At 40.8% G+C, this 15,103-nt stretch overlaps 1 protein-coding gene across 4 annotated transcripts in view; it reads right to left on the bottom strand.

The window, feature by feature from the left end:
• Nucleotides 1-15,103, bottom strand: part of LTBP1 (latent transforming growth factor beta binding protein 1) — a 455,184-nt gene that overhangs the window by 55,241 nt on the left and 384,840 nt on the right. For 2 of the 4 annotated variants that reach the window (XM_023216379.2, XM_023216381.1), the window contains one exon: nt 3,241-3,366. The exons of the other annotated variants lie outside the window; for them this stretch is intronic. In XM_023216379.2, the coding sequence (XP_023072147.1) occupies nt 3,241-3,366 (126 nt within the window). The remainder of the gene's footprint in view (nt 1-3,240; nt 3,367-15,103) is intronic. 4 annotated transcript variants of the gene reach the window in all.

Here is a 15,103-nt window from a genome sequence, read left to right as displayed (position 1 = left end):
AAAGCACCTGAATTAAAGTCTGAAATGCTCACATGTCTTATGCATTAAACATGTACAAACATTAGCTTTCATGAGCATACTTTGAGATGGTTTATACAAAGTTAAAAATTTGAGCAATTATCTAAATCATTCCAGAAAAAAAAAAAATCATCCTTTCACCTGGTATACCCAGTTAATTGGACAAAAAGCTTATATATCTTGACTTATTTGGATAATTACCTCAGTTTTCCATTTCATTTGTATATAAAGAGATATAAATCCAATGAACTGGTTTCACTTGTGAAAAATACCATAACGTAAAGTAAAGCAGAGTTGAAATATTTAATCAACCTAGACAGTCATATTGAGACCAGAAAAACTTAAGAAATTGCCAGTTCACATTTATCAATTTTAGGTAAATGTTCAGTGGGACATTGTACTTTCCAACATGTATTATTGATGTGGCTAATAAACTCTATCTCATCAGACTGCAATAATTCAATCAAGAAATATTTCCTAGCTTACTTCTGTGGGGCAGGCCTGTACGGCCTGTATGTGAGGAAGCAATGATGAGCCAGCAGTCCCAACTCCTGCCTTCATGAAGCTTATAGTTGAGTTAGGGAAATTAACAAAATAATCGAAAACGCTTTGGTGAGCATGAGGAGTGAAAAGTTCAGACTCAGTGAAAGCATGGAACAGCAGACCTTAAATGCAGGGGTGGGTTAGAGAAATGATACTGGAGCAAATAGCTGAAGGATGAGTAGGTGATAATGGGAGAGGTGCTGACTCATCCCTGTAGCTCTACAGAACACACAGGGTAAAGTGCATATCATAGGTACTCAGTAAATATTTTTGAAAGAATAAATACAAATACAAATAAAATGACATTTGTTGACTTCACCAAAATGATAACAAATATTCCTTCTCTAAGGGTGGTGTTTCGTGTGCCAAGCTGAAATGTCAGCACGGGTTTAGTGTGCTCATCTAGCTGGTTAGAAATGAACATTAAGCAGCCGGGCGTGGTGGCTCACACCTGTAATCCCAGCACTTTGGGAGCCTGAGATGGGTGGATCATGAGGTCAGGAGATCGAAACCATCCTGGATAACATGGTGAAACCCTGTCTGTACCAAAAATACAAAAATTAGCTGGGCGTGGTGGTGGGTGCCTGTAGTCCCAGGTGTTCAGGAGGCTGAGGCAGGAGAATGGTGTGAACCCAGGAGGCGGAGCTTGCAGTGAGCCAAGATTGCACCACTGCACCTCAGCCTGGGTGACAGAGCAAGACTCTGTCTCAAAAAAAAAAAAAAAAAGAAAAGAAATGAACATTAAGCAAGGGCTCTGGAGCTATGTGGACTCTAGACAGCTGACATGGTTTCCAGATATGGTTCAACATCTGATATTTAAACAGTTGGCTGTTAAACAAAATTTACTGAGCACCTACAATAAGCCAAGCATCGTGCCCTGCCCAGGGAGAAGCGAGAAAGTTTTCAATCATATAGAGGTTATAGCCTTGCAGAAGGGGGCTGCAGGTGGTGTACCCATTATTAAATTATTCCCCCAAAGGTTATAAGTGCTATAATAGAATTTGCTGAAGGTGCTCTGGAAGCAGAGGTCACAGCTCAGCTTGACAGCGAGGGATGGAGCAGGGATGGTGTCTGGAAGATGACACTGAACCTCAGTCTTCCAGAATGAGTGAGAAAAATCCAGGGCTCAGGGAAGGAGAGGTTAGGAGGATATTCCCAGCAGAAGGAGTGGACGACAGTCAAATAATTGCACAGTGACATGGGCAACCACAACCAGTCTGATGTTGCTGGAACCAATAGGTGAAGAAGGAAGTGGTGAAGCTAAGATGAAAAGTAGGGGCCACATCACAAGACCCATCTGGTGAAAATACTATGCAAATGTCAAACAACTGTATTTTGGTGGAAAGGTGGCTAAAGCAGGAGTTTGAACTAAGATTAGGATAATCTTAGCTATATTATTAAATAACTATGTCTTGTGAATAATGCTTGAATAATTATCTATGTTTTTGACTAGCTACTGCTTATGCTTGAAACCACATCATAGATTTGTACATAATTTTTGGTTGGGAATTAACTGAATTTCATAATTCTGTAAAAGCAGTTATTATTCAAGTGACATTATCATTAAACCTTGAAAATTTTATTTTCCAAGTTTAATATGGATGGCAAATGAATTAATGTTTTAATTGCAAATTTTCGAAACAAATAGGTATTGACTCCTCAAGTTCCATCTGGCATGTAGTGAACATGGCTATTTCTCTCTAAGAATAAAGAAAGTCTTGCTATCTATAAAGTCTTGAATTTGATAATTTTTCTTCTCTTTCCCATTTAACTGCTCTAATTACAAATATGTTTCATAATGAGTTTGACGTGAAGAAATCACATCTTGCCAGACAATGAATACAAATTATCTTCTGTGTGAGCATTTGTTGGACCATATTCCAGGACATCTGATGATATTCAAGATTCCTTCCAGCCTTGTCAATCCCGGAACAGACTAAGGAAATACACTTGCACAATTCAAAGCATCCTTTTACAGGTATCATTCCTGGACACTGAAGCTCCTGGCAATACTTTGCCTTAAATGCACTAAGGGGGTGCATTTAAAAGACAGACAATCTATACCACACACCAGACTATTTCCTGTGCCGAAGGGAGTCTAGAGTTCTGCATACTCAGTTAAGAGTTTAAACAGATGTTCTTGTTAAAATTCATTTAAATGTAAAGTCATACTTTTATATTTCTTACTGTCCCTAAGAAGTTCAGAAGCCATAGGATTTTTTTTTTTTTTTTTTTTTTGAGACAGGGTCTTGCTCTGTTGGCCAAGCTGGCGTGCAGTGGCAAGATCATGGCTTACTGCAGCCTCAAACTCCTGGCACGTGAGATCCTCCCACCTCAGCCTCCCAAGTAGCTGGGACTACAGGCATCCACCATCAAGCTTGGCTAATGTTTTTGAAATTTTTACTCATAGAGAAAAGATCTCACCATGTTACCCAGGCTGGTCTCAAACTCCTGGCCTCAAGCAATTCTCCAACCTTGGCCTCCCAAGTGCTGAGGTTACAAGTGTGAGCCATGTACCCAGACAACATAGGACATTTTTGCACACCCTCAAATTGTATGACAAAATCAAATTGTGATAAGCTCTACCCAAATTACCTGCTTAAAAGCTCCTGTTGTTCACTGTGATTTCTTTTCCCTACGGACATGTGAAACACGTTGGGAAAAAATCTAAAAACTCACCCACACACCCTTGCCCATCCTGTGGGGCTTGAAAGCCCTGATAACAGAGGCAGCGGAAGGAGCCAGCTGTATTGTCACAAAACCCGTGACTGTCACAAACAGTGTTGTTTACACATTCATCAATATCTGCAAAAAAGACATGGAACATCAGACACAAAACAAACACAGGCTGACAAACACCAGATATTAATGGATAAACAGAGGCACTCAACACATCCCGATTAGTGTGTGATGATGAGATGAACATGTTTACACAGAAAACAGCTTTTAAAACATTTTACATATAAATAAAATGTTTTGATGAAAATGATTTAACAGTCAAAATATTGGGTTCTATGAAAAAAACATTTACTACTTTTCCTTAGGAAATGTTTTTAGACTGAAATGACTGCTGCAAGTGCCACGCCCAGTATTACCTAAATGTTTTCAACTCTTGATTGCCAAGGAGCCTTATATTCCTACAGAGAAAATATGTGAAAATATTGTCACTTGTTTGAGTTGCAGTAAATGCTAATAGTATTTGTATCTGATAGTTACAGGTGGAAATGAGCAATGGTTTACTTAACCTTGTGGATAACATTGATCCAGACTACACAACATCCTCAGGAAGTCAGGAGAGTCTGATGAAGTCAGCAGGGTAGTCAGTCAGTCCCAGTGCCATAAGAAAACATTTTAGGCCACCAATTTACAACCACTCAAGGTCCTAACCCTGCAGGCTGCTCCAGCTGATTGGCTGACTCGCCAATTCATTTTGTTCTCCACAAACCTGATGAGAGTGACCTTGTGCCTTTTTTTCTCATTAATAAAAATGTTCTTATAAAAGTGATGCCTCAATTGTAAAGTTACAACAGACTTTCAGATAGAATTCTTCTTTATCCTTACAGTTACTAATTTTCTTCTCCCTTCTTTCCTTCCTGTTCTCCTTGGGCACTGCCACATCTTACACCACCCATCGCCTGGTACTCTGCTCTCTCTGCCCCGGACTTAACAGTCATGCCACATGCAAGTTTTTGGAGAAACAATTAAGAAAATGTTAATGACAGCATCCAAATATATGTGAAGAAGATTACACTTTTATGTTCAAATAATGAAATCAGATAACAAATGTTAAAGAAAATGACAAGTCCAAGTTCACTTGACAGAGTTTAGTTTGGGGATAGTATTAATAAAATTGAGCATTTTCTTATTTATTTATTTATTTATTTTTGAGAGTCTCACTCTGTCGCCCAGGCTGGAGTGCAGTGGTGCAATCTCGGCTCACTGCAAGCTCCACCTCCCCTGGGTTCAGGCCATTCTCCTGCCTCAGCCTCCCGAGTAGCTGGGACTACAGGCGCTAACCACCATGCCCGGCTCATTTTTTGTATTTTTAGTGGAGATGGGGTTTCACCATGTTAGCCAGGATGGTCTCGATCTCCTGACCTCGTGATCTGCCTGCCTTAGCCTCCCAAAGTGCTGGGATTACAGGCGTGAGCCACCGCGCCCGGCCACATTTTCTCTTTTAAACTTTATTTTCCCAACTCAAAACAAACAAAAAACCTACGTCCCTTCTCCTTTCTGGGCGGGGCTCCTTCTCCCACCCAGACCGGTCTCTGCCTCACAATCCCACCTGCTTATCCTTCTCGACATCTCCAGTTATTCCTCCCCTGGATCCTAACCTCACTACTGCCTTCAAAAATGTCCCAATTGCTTGAAAATCGCTTTCACCTGATCATATCATCGCCCATTGTGCTTTTCTTCTCCTTGGGCACTGCCACATCTCACACCACCCATCGCCTGGTACTCTGTTCTCTGTGCCCCTGGGCTTAACAGTCATGCCAAAATGTAAGTTTTTGGAGAAACAATTAAGAAAATGTAATGACAGCATCCAAATATATGTGGAGAAGATTGTACTTCTATGTTCAAATAATGAAAGCAGGTAACAAATGCTAAAGAAAATGACAAGTTCAATCTCACTTGACAGAATTTAGTTTGGGGGGAATTAAACTTTTTGTATCACTGCAAGATATCTCAAAGGATTGACTGTACTCATTGTCTTTATTTCCTATTACAGTCTATCTGTAAATGGAAATAATAGTATCAATATGAATAATATGAATAATATCGGTAAGTTCCTACAATTACTGGGAACATTAAACAAAATAACACATACAAAGTGCTTTGAAGACTGCCTGGCATGTAACGCAGGAGGCATCAAAGATAGTACACATCAACCTTATTATTATTATTACTACTACTATTCCTCTTCCTCCTCCTCCTCCTCTTCCTCAATGGCCTACAATCTTACTTCCTAACTCTTTATCCCACTGAGACTCCTATGAGAAAAAGCACCAATGATCAGCTCATCATTAAATCTCATGATCAGCCGGGCGCGGTGGCTCAAGCCTGTGATCCCAGCACTTTGGGAGGCCGAGACGGGTGGATCACGAGGTCAGGAGATCGAGACCATCCGGGCTAACACTGTGAAACCCCGTCTCTACTAAAAAATACAAAAAACTAGCCGGGCTAGGTGGTGGGCGCCTGTAGTCCCAGCTACTCGGGAGGCTGAGGCAGGAGAATGGCATAAACCCGGGAGGCGGAGCTTGCAGTGAGCTGAGATCCGGCCACTGCACTCCAGCCTGGGCGATAGAGCGAGACTCCGTCTCAAAAAAAATAAATAAAATAAAAAAATAAAAAAAATAAATCTCATGATCATCTTCTGGTCAGTCATCCCAGACCTCCAAGTCAGGGTGAATGCCCACTCCTTGAACACTCTCCTCCCACATTCAGTGACAGAATGTTCTTCTTGTTCTACCTTGAGCTTGTCCTTGCCCTCTGGCAGCCTGAAGGTGGGTGTCTGTCAAGGCTCCAGCCCTCCCTGAAATCTGCTGTGTGCTTGGCACTCCCCTCCTTCACCCTTCCCACACTCTCCCAGTTTCAATGACCATGCTCTTTGGGATAAATCCTCCATCCTCCTCTCCAGCCAAGATTCTTCCCTGGAGCACATTTCTTGCTTTTTTTTTTTTTTTTTTGAGACGGAGTCTCGCTCTGTCGCCCAGGCTGGAGTGCAGTGGCACGATCTCGGCTCACTGCAAACTCCACCTATCGGGTTCACACCATTCTCCTGCCTCAGCCTCCCAAGTAGCTGGGACTACAGGTGCTTGCCACCACGCCTGGCTAATTTTTGGTATTTTTAGTAGAGATGGGGTGCAAGCACATTTCTTAATCATCTCCATTGGATCTTCTGCCATGAACTTAAACTTATCAAGCCTAAAGCTGTATTCACTGTCTTCCTACTAAACTCCATTTCCTGACTTTGGTGACTTGAATTAAAATATCAGTGAAGCCCGGTGCGGTGGTTCATGCCTGTAATCCCAGCACTTTGGGGAGGCCTAGGTGGGTGGATCACCTGAGGTCGGGAGTTCGAGACCAGCCTGAACAACTTGGAGAAACCCCGTATCTACTAAAAATACAAAATAGCAGCGCATGGTGGCACATGCCTGTAATCCCAACTACTTGGGAGGCTGAGGCAGGAGAATTGCTTGAACCTGGGAGGCAGAGGTTACAGTGAGCCGAGATCACACCATTGCACTCTAGACTGGGCCACAAGAGCGAAACTCAGTCTCAAAAAAAAAAAAAAAAAGGACAAATCAATGAAATTATTTCCAATCTAAAAAATGAATCTCCGTTACAACACTAAACACAAAAAAGACACTCGATAAATCTGTTCTGATTGATTTTCAATGTCAGCATGAGGCTGAGATCACAATTTATTTGCTGATCACAACTGTGAGGAGGAACTGCATCAGGTCACCAAATCATTTAACACAGGCCACTGCTGATGGTAGACTTTCTGAGATGGGCATACGTCAAAGAGATTATTTATATTATTCATTGAACCACAGGATTTAAGGGCTGGAAAGAAACTCGGAAATGCTTCAATTACCACTTACATACTGATGATTTCCGTCTCTCTCATAAATTTACCTCTGTCCTTTAGAACCACTTATCTAATACCTATTGGATATATTCATAACAAATGAATTTATTATCACTCCCCTTCTCATCTCAACTCCATTTCTCCTATTTCCTTCATCAGCAAATCCAATCTGTCACCCAAGCCAGAACTCTTCATATCACCCTTCACTTTCTCCTATTCTCTGTCCTTCCCTGTCATGCCATCTTTACTACCATTCCTGATACTCTCACTCTTGGTGGGTCATCTTCCCATCTCCAGTCTTGCCTCCCTCCCTCTATCCATTCTCCACGTAAGACTGCCAATGTGCTCTCTGCAAAATGCAAACTCACCAGTACCATTCCCTTGCTCAGAGTGTTCAGAATCTCTTCTTGGCTAAAGGGTAACCATACTCCTTAGTAGGGCATGGACCACCCTTCCTTCTCTGCCTCCTGCCTATATGTCTGGCCACAGTTTCCAGACAACCTCGTTCCCAATCTGCACTCTGGCTCAATTAGCATACTAGAGGTCTCTGAAAGCCTCTAATTTTAATTAGTGGCTTCATTAGTGAGCTGCTTCCCCGAATAGGTGAGTATGTTTTGCTCAGAATAAGGAAGAAGGAAGTCAACAAGAGAAGGAAATGTTAAGATACTAAGACAAAGAAGCACTTTCCTAAAAATGCAAAACCAAAAACTGAAGAATATATCTGAAAAATATGTTTTAATTTTTAAAATACATTAAATTTTTCATGGACTTGGTGCATACTCCTCCCGTCTCTGGAATCTCCATGCCACCCCTTTCCCCTGGACTTACTCAGAAATGCCTTTTGGCCTTTCAGGAGTCAGCCCAAGGGACAGCTCCTCTGCAGCACCTTCTTTAACTACTCCACGAGCAGATCTCAGGGCCTCTCCTCTCTGCTCCCAGAGCATTCTGTGCCACTGCTGTGCTTATCAAGGGCTATTTCTCAAGGTGGGGAACCTTTAACTTGACCTCACCAGCAACTTACTTCCCTACTAAAACGAGTGGAAGGATAGCCAAGGAGGAGAAAGAGAAGGTAGTACCAGAAACCTGGTGGCTTTTCAGTCCAGATTCTTAAAGGAAAATCTCTTGCTTTCCTTTTTATTAATTCTATGCAATTACAGCAGATGATGATTTCTTGTTACTGTGCACAGGAACCAAATAATTGACCTGAAGGTGAACAAGCCCCAAGCCAGTTATGAATTACTGGGCGTCTTGCAGTCTCAGACTTACTGTAACAGTGATTAACCGAGAAAGTTTAGATGAGCAATATTTTGGATTTGAATGAATAGGAAAAAATAACGTTGAATGCCTGCTGGAAACTAGCTCTTCAGCAACTAATATTTTATAAAAATGATATAATGTAACTCTCAGCAGTTTCATGTTTTCAACAATGAGGTGAGGTAATAGCTTAATAAGAGGACATTTGTTTCACTTTAATGACCGCTACAAGAAAAAACATTATTTCATTCGAATTTGCTTTGATGATGTGAGCTCTCTGAGATATTTTTCCATTGTTAGTCCTGTATATACATACCATGAAAAGAACTGCTACAATTAAGAGTAATTCTAGAGAAATAAAGCTAAATGTTAAGAAAATCCATTACATTAGAGTTGAAGTCCCAGCAAGACTAAATGAACAAGTGAAAGCCATCCTTTTTTGCTGAAGTTGAATTTGGAAGATGAAACTATATTTTGAATCATCCAAATATTATATGTTTTCGCTTAATAAAGGGTGATTCTGTTAAAACTACTGAAGCAATTTTGCTTAGGTATCTGTAAGGGCCATGCATGATACTATCGGTAATACTATCCAACGGGTTAGTGATTATAGGTGTGATTTGTCTAGTGATCAATTGTCAATTGTCAATCCAGAAAAATCAGGTGTGGTATTACAAAAATTGCTGATTCATCATGCAAGTGTTTGCTATTTATACTTTACTGAAGAAGGCAGATATAAATACTGATATTTCAATGGAAATAAAGTCAAGAAAGAATTACACACACCAAGGAGAATCGATCACTGATGTGAATTTCCCAATAAAAAATTACATAAACATCAGAAAGAAAAATAGAACATAGTTCTGGGTGACGGGAACTACCAGTGGCTCATTTAAAAAGTAGCAATGTTGTCAATGACTAACAGACCCACACTTTCGAGGGTCTTTATGGATCTACTTGGCAGATCCATTTTCCTTGTCCATATGCTTTTTACTTTAGACATTTTCCCAATGAACCAAAAGTTTTTAAAAACCTACTGATTGTATTCAGGGAGTCTACATACGACAGAACCCAAACCCATGCACTCCCGAATTCTCAAATAAAGGTGTAAGGCCAGACACCTGTGTCACCTTCTCATTTACGTAAAGTGAACTATGAAATAAAGAACAAGTATGGAAAGAAGGCAGGGTTTTCTAAAAGTGGTTGGGGTCATGTAAACCTTGTTTAAGAACCAAAAAATTAAAAGTGTTTTAATTTTAAGAACTCATCGCTAAAATTCATAACGAATCTCAACGGTTCCATTAGGTATCTTGTATTACATGCAGAAAAGTCTATGTGTATCTGCATATATTCTGAAAACTATGTATATTGGAGAGAAAGGGATATTTGTGTCTATTTCATTAGTAAAATATTTGGTGTTCTTTTTTTCAGATATATTCTTCAGTTTTTGGTTTTGCATTTTTAGGAAAGTGCTTCTTCATCTTAGTTTCTCAACATTTCCTTCTCTTATTTTGTTGACTTCCTTCTTCCTTATTCTGAGCAAAACATACTCACCTATTAGGAGAAGCAGCTCACTAATGAGCTTTCCTTCTGCCACCAGGATGCTCCAGAGAAGTGGAGAGTGGGAATGGGAGTGTCATTTTTTTGGTAATGGATAATTCATAGGAAAATCTCCCCAGCTACTGCAGAGTTGTGAAGAAATGGCCTTCCTGTCTTAGAACATTTTTAGATGAATCATATGGTCCATTTTGACTTAAAGGAAACCTGAAGATTATCCAGTTCAACCTCTTCATTTTAATAACCAGAAAACTGAGGGCTAGAAAGGGGAAGTGACTTGCCTCAAGGTTACACAGTTAGTTAGCGGGAGAGTTGGCAGAGGAACAAGGCCTGGTCAGAGAACAATCTTCTGAATCTGTTTGTGGTTCTAGCCATCACATTCTCTTACCTGTCACCATGATGATGGTTTTATAAGGTTGGTCCTAAATGGTGAAGAGAACTAACCAAACTGTGAGCCCAACAAGCACACTGGAGTTTGTCCACTACGAAGATGGAGGTCAGAACACACCATCTGTTACTCTTCAATTCATCAGTTACTGGCTTCTAGTTTTAACAAGTCTTCTTGTCCTTAAATAAGACTTAGGCATCTTTGTCCTTTAATACAAGAAATATCACCATACTTGAAATCTAGATACTAGAGCTACTGTGGGTCATGAAGAGGATATTTTTATAGGAGACCCTTGGAAGAAAGCACATCAGGCACCCATGACTGCAAGTCTCAGGAGGTCCCAGGACCTAGACAGGACCATGCCTAGCAACGGTGTTCCTGGATCTCTTCATAAGAGAAAAATGGCCCACTATTTTAGCTCAGAACTTCCTAACCAACTGGAATTGGTTAAGTGTTTGGTGCCAGAATCTTAGGAAAACAGATCCAAAGAAAAGGGGCTTACAATGGAAATGCAGCCCTCACACTCCTTTCTGAAAGGAACGGAAGCCGGCTAGGAGAGAGTAAATCTCAGCCAAGAAGTGGGATTGAAAGATGTTAAACCAGCTGAATAGCTGCCCAAAAGAATTTTAAAATGGCATGGCTGCTAGCCCACAAGCGATTAAGGTCTCTCTCACAGCACAGGAGGGAAGCCAGCATTAAGCAGAAGATGAGCACAAGGCCTAAAGAAAGAAAATAAAATTTAGCCAATAGGAAATTAAAAACTGGATTTGGAGATGGTCCAGACAATACAATAGGATATGGAAAGATCCTTTTAAAAAAGGTCCACTGAGGTCTGGCAACATCGACAAGGCTGGGGAATATAGCCCATATGTGTTATGGAAAATAACTTTGTTCTAGGAGATGGGAATAGGCCAGAAACAGCAGACGACGTCCCTGGGCTGAGTCTGACTACCATGCGTATACCTTGACAGAGAAGGGCAGGAAGAAAACACGGGGACCTTGATGGTCACCAGTCTGTTCTGAAAGCTAGCAGCCTAAGATAAGCAATAAGAAATGACATAGGTAACAAGTTGTTTGAAATTCAACTTTCCCATAATTGCCTTCTAGAAAAGAAGGCTGGCCAATGAGATATCTTTTATTATTTTTTTTTTCTAGCATGGAGATGTACTACTTTCAAAAAAATTTACTTACTTATTTATTTATTTTAGAGACAGAGTCTCACTCTGTTGCCCACACTACAGAGCGGTGCCATCATCATAGCTCACTGCAGCCTCAACTTCCTAGGCTCAAGCAATCCTCCTACCTCAGCCTCTCAAATAGCGGGGACCACAGGTATGTGCTACCATGCCTGGCAATTTTATTTTTTTAATTTTTAGTAGAGATGAGGTCTCATTATGTTGCCCAGGCTGATCTCAAACTCCTGGGCTCAACTGATCCTCCCACCTTGGCCAACCAGTGCTGGGATTACAGGTGTGAGCCACCACACCCAGACTACTTAAATTATTCTGTAAAAATTACCCAGACAAGCCTCAATCCTATATTCCAGAGAAACTAAACCAAAACTTTGCTCCATTTTTGTCAACCACTATGTAGACAACAGGTATTCAACACCTATAAAGACATCCTAATGGAAACCAACCTAAAAATCACATATATCATCATAGTTACCCAAAAATATGGCAGTCATCCTTGATTACTGCTCCACATCCAGTCACCACATCCTTCTGATTTTATCTTTTGGTTATATCTCCAGTCTCTCCTTTCCTCTCCAACCTTACTCAAGGACACATTATCTTTCACTCGAATTCCTGCAATGGCTTCCAAACTGAGTTTTGTGCTTTCAGACACTCACTGAAGACCCCAAATTCATCTCCCATAATGATAGAATAATTTACCTACTGAAATAGTCCAATCAAATAGTTCTCTGCTTAAACCTCTTCAGTTTTCTTCCATGGGTAATGGCATAAAGGCCTTTGCCACATGCTGTCTGATCTTGCCCACACTTGGGTGCTCAAGTTATTTGCTTTTCCATGTGGCCTCTGCCCCTGCATCACCTTCTTTCCCTCTCTGTTGGATCATTCCATATTTCTTACTCCTTTTTAATAGCCAAGGTTCTTGACCTATCTACACATGCTATGTTTACTCCATCAGTTCTCATTCATTCTTGAGTGGCTCCTGAATACAAGATCACTGAAACTGCACCTGATAAGGTCACTATTTTCTAAAACCCAAAGGATTCTTCTTGTCTTCTTAGTAGAGCTCTCAGTAGTATTCAATGTAGTTGACCACTCTCTCCTTCTTGAAGAACTCTTTTCCCTTGGATTCTACAGTACCATATCCTCCTGTGTTCCCTCTTACTCCCTGGACTAGTACAGGATCTCTTTTACTTGACCCCTACATGTTGGAGTTTCTCAGAGCTTAGTTCCAGACTTTCCTTTTTTCTCATTCTATGATCTCTCTTGGTGGCCTCACCCATTCTGATGGTTTCCAATATGGTCTATATCTAATGATTTCCAGTTTTTATCTCCAGACTAGACTTCTCTTCTGAACATTAGAATTAACTTGATCCAATTCCCTGTGGGACACACCCACATGGATTTTCACAGGCAACTCTAATTTAGCATAACCAAATCACTCTGTTGATCTTTACAAATAAATTGCTGCTTCTTTTTTTTTTTTTTTTTTACCATGTCAGCAAATAATGCCACCAAATACCAACTTTCTAAAGCCAGGACCTATGACCTCTCTTCAACAGTTCTTCTCCTCCATGTCCTATATCCGGTTCAACTCTGTGTTCTAAACTGGCACTAGGCTCTATCTCCAAATCATTTTTTGAGTCATTCATTTCTCTCCATCACGTTGCCACTGCTCTAGCCTGAGCTACCAATATGTCTGGCCTGAGCTATTATAACAATATCCTAGAAGATATCCTGAGTTTTCTCCTGCTCCTCTAATCCCATTGCCAAAAAGTAACCTGGAAAACAGAAACACTGTACTTAAAAAAATATAAATTACTGAACTGAATCAAATAAAAGACTCCACTCATTATAAAGAACACAATCATTTTCTGTACCACTAAGAAAGAAAAAAAAACTCTATAAATAAAACTATTTTGCACTGCTTTTTAAAAATCACTTCAACTGCAGGAAGTGCCCTGGTATTAAAGGTGAAAAAATGTGCATCTTTTCAGAAAGAGGAAATATAGTATATCACTGTCCTGCTCCAAATCTATCAGTCTATTTCAATTACACTTAGAATAACACCCAAACTCTTTACATTTCCTGTGAGAAGCTGCAAATTCTGTTCCTGCCTCCCCAGCCCTACCCTTGCTGAGCCTCTCTCTCCCATCTGAGTACTAATGAGGCCCGACCCTGCTCAGCTTTCAAGATCAGATGAGAGATGTATTTAGGGATGGCTATAGATTACACCTCCTCTCTCAGGACCAGGCATGGCCTTTTCCACTCCCTAGAGCGCACCAAGTTCTCTGTCTCAGAGGTTTTGCCCTGAGCTCAGCTCAAACGCTCTTTCTTTAGAGAGATTCTTTAGTCAAAACAGTCTTCCCTCCTCCTCCCTCTCATTAATCCTATTCTTCCCTTCATACTAGTGTAATTTGTGGTCATATACTTTTTGGAAAGCTTATTTGTTTACTGCTTGTTCCCTGCATATGCAGGTCCCAGATGGCAGAACCCATGTCTGTTTTGCTCATCGATGTATGTCCATAGTCTAGAATAAGGTCTGGCACATAATAGGCATGCAATGAATGCTTGTTTGGTGCAAGCAAGCAAGTCCTCTGCAATCCAGCCCTTGCCTACCTCTTCCGCGATACCTTACACAGTACATCACTTTTCCCCTCACATGTTCAACCAAAACTAATTTACTTACAGTGTCCCTAATCCTATGCAATATTTCATGTTTCCAAATCTTTGCTTGTGGCATTTATTCTGCACACTCCCTCCTATTGCATCTATGTTATAGTTTTTACCCAGATAACTTTCATCTGTCCTGCAAGCCTTTTAGGGCTCAGTGGGAGACTCCTGGAAGCTTTCTTGAACCAACCTTATGCTGAAAAATGTGTCTACTCATACAACCTCTTGTTGTCCCTCCATAAATATTTATGAAGACTCTAAAAAGATGAAACATCACCAAAACCACAGCACAGAACAAAGAACCACTACCGCAATGGAGCTGGGCTAGAAAAATAATTGGTGACCCAGCCAATTATCATCTCATTCGACAGTAATGGTTACATTAAAGCTGCATGGAAGGTAGTTTTAAAAATGGGATTTACAATGTAGGAACTTGTATTAGAAATTATCAAAGGCAGGCTTGAAAACCTCTTCAGAAGGAAGATAACAAAATGATGAGCAAGAAAATGTTTAGGCCAGGCACAATGGCTTACGCCCGTAATCCCAGCACTTCGGGAGGTCGAGATGGGCGGATCACCTGAGGTCAGCAGTTCGAGACCAACCTGGCCAACATGGTGAACCTTTAACAAAAATACAAAAATTAGCCAGGCGTGGTGGTGGGTACCTGTGATCCCAGCTACTCGAGAAGCTGAGGTAGGAGAATCACTTGAACCCTGGAGGCGGAGGTTGCAGTGAGCAGAGATCACACCATTGCACTCCAGCCTGGGAGACAAAAGCAAAACTCTGTTTAAAAAAAAAAAAAAAAAAAAAAAAGCAGCCGGGTGTGGTGGCTCACGCTTGTAATCCCAGCACTTTGGGAGGCCAAGGCGGGCAGATCATGAG

The sequence above is a fragment of the Piliocolobus tephrosceles genome, chromosome 15 (genome assembly GCF_002776525.5).
Source record: "Piliocolobus tephrosceles isolate RC106 chromosome 15, ASM277652v3, whole genome shotgun sequence".
NCBI classification, from domain to species: domain Eukaryota; kingdom Metazoa; phylum Chordata; class Mammalia; order Primates; family Cercopithecidae; genus Piliocolobus; species Piliocolobus tephrosceles.
The sequence above is the reverse complement of the archived record's forward strand: the minus strand, read 5'-3'. Positions and strand labels throughout refer to the sequence as shown.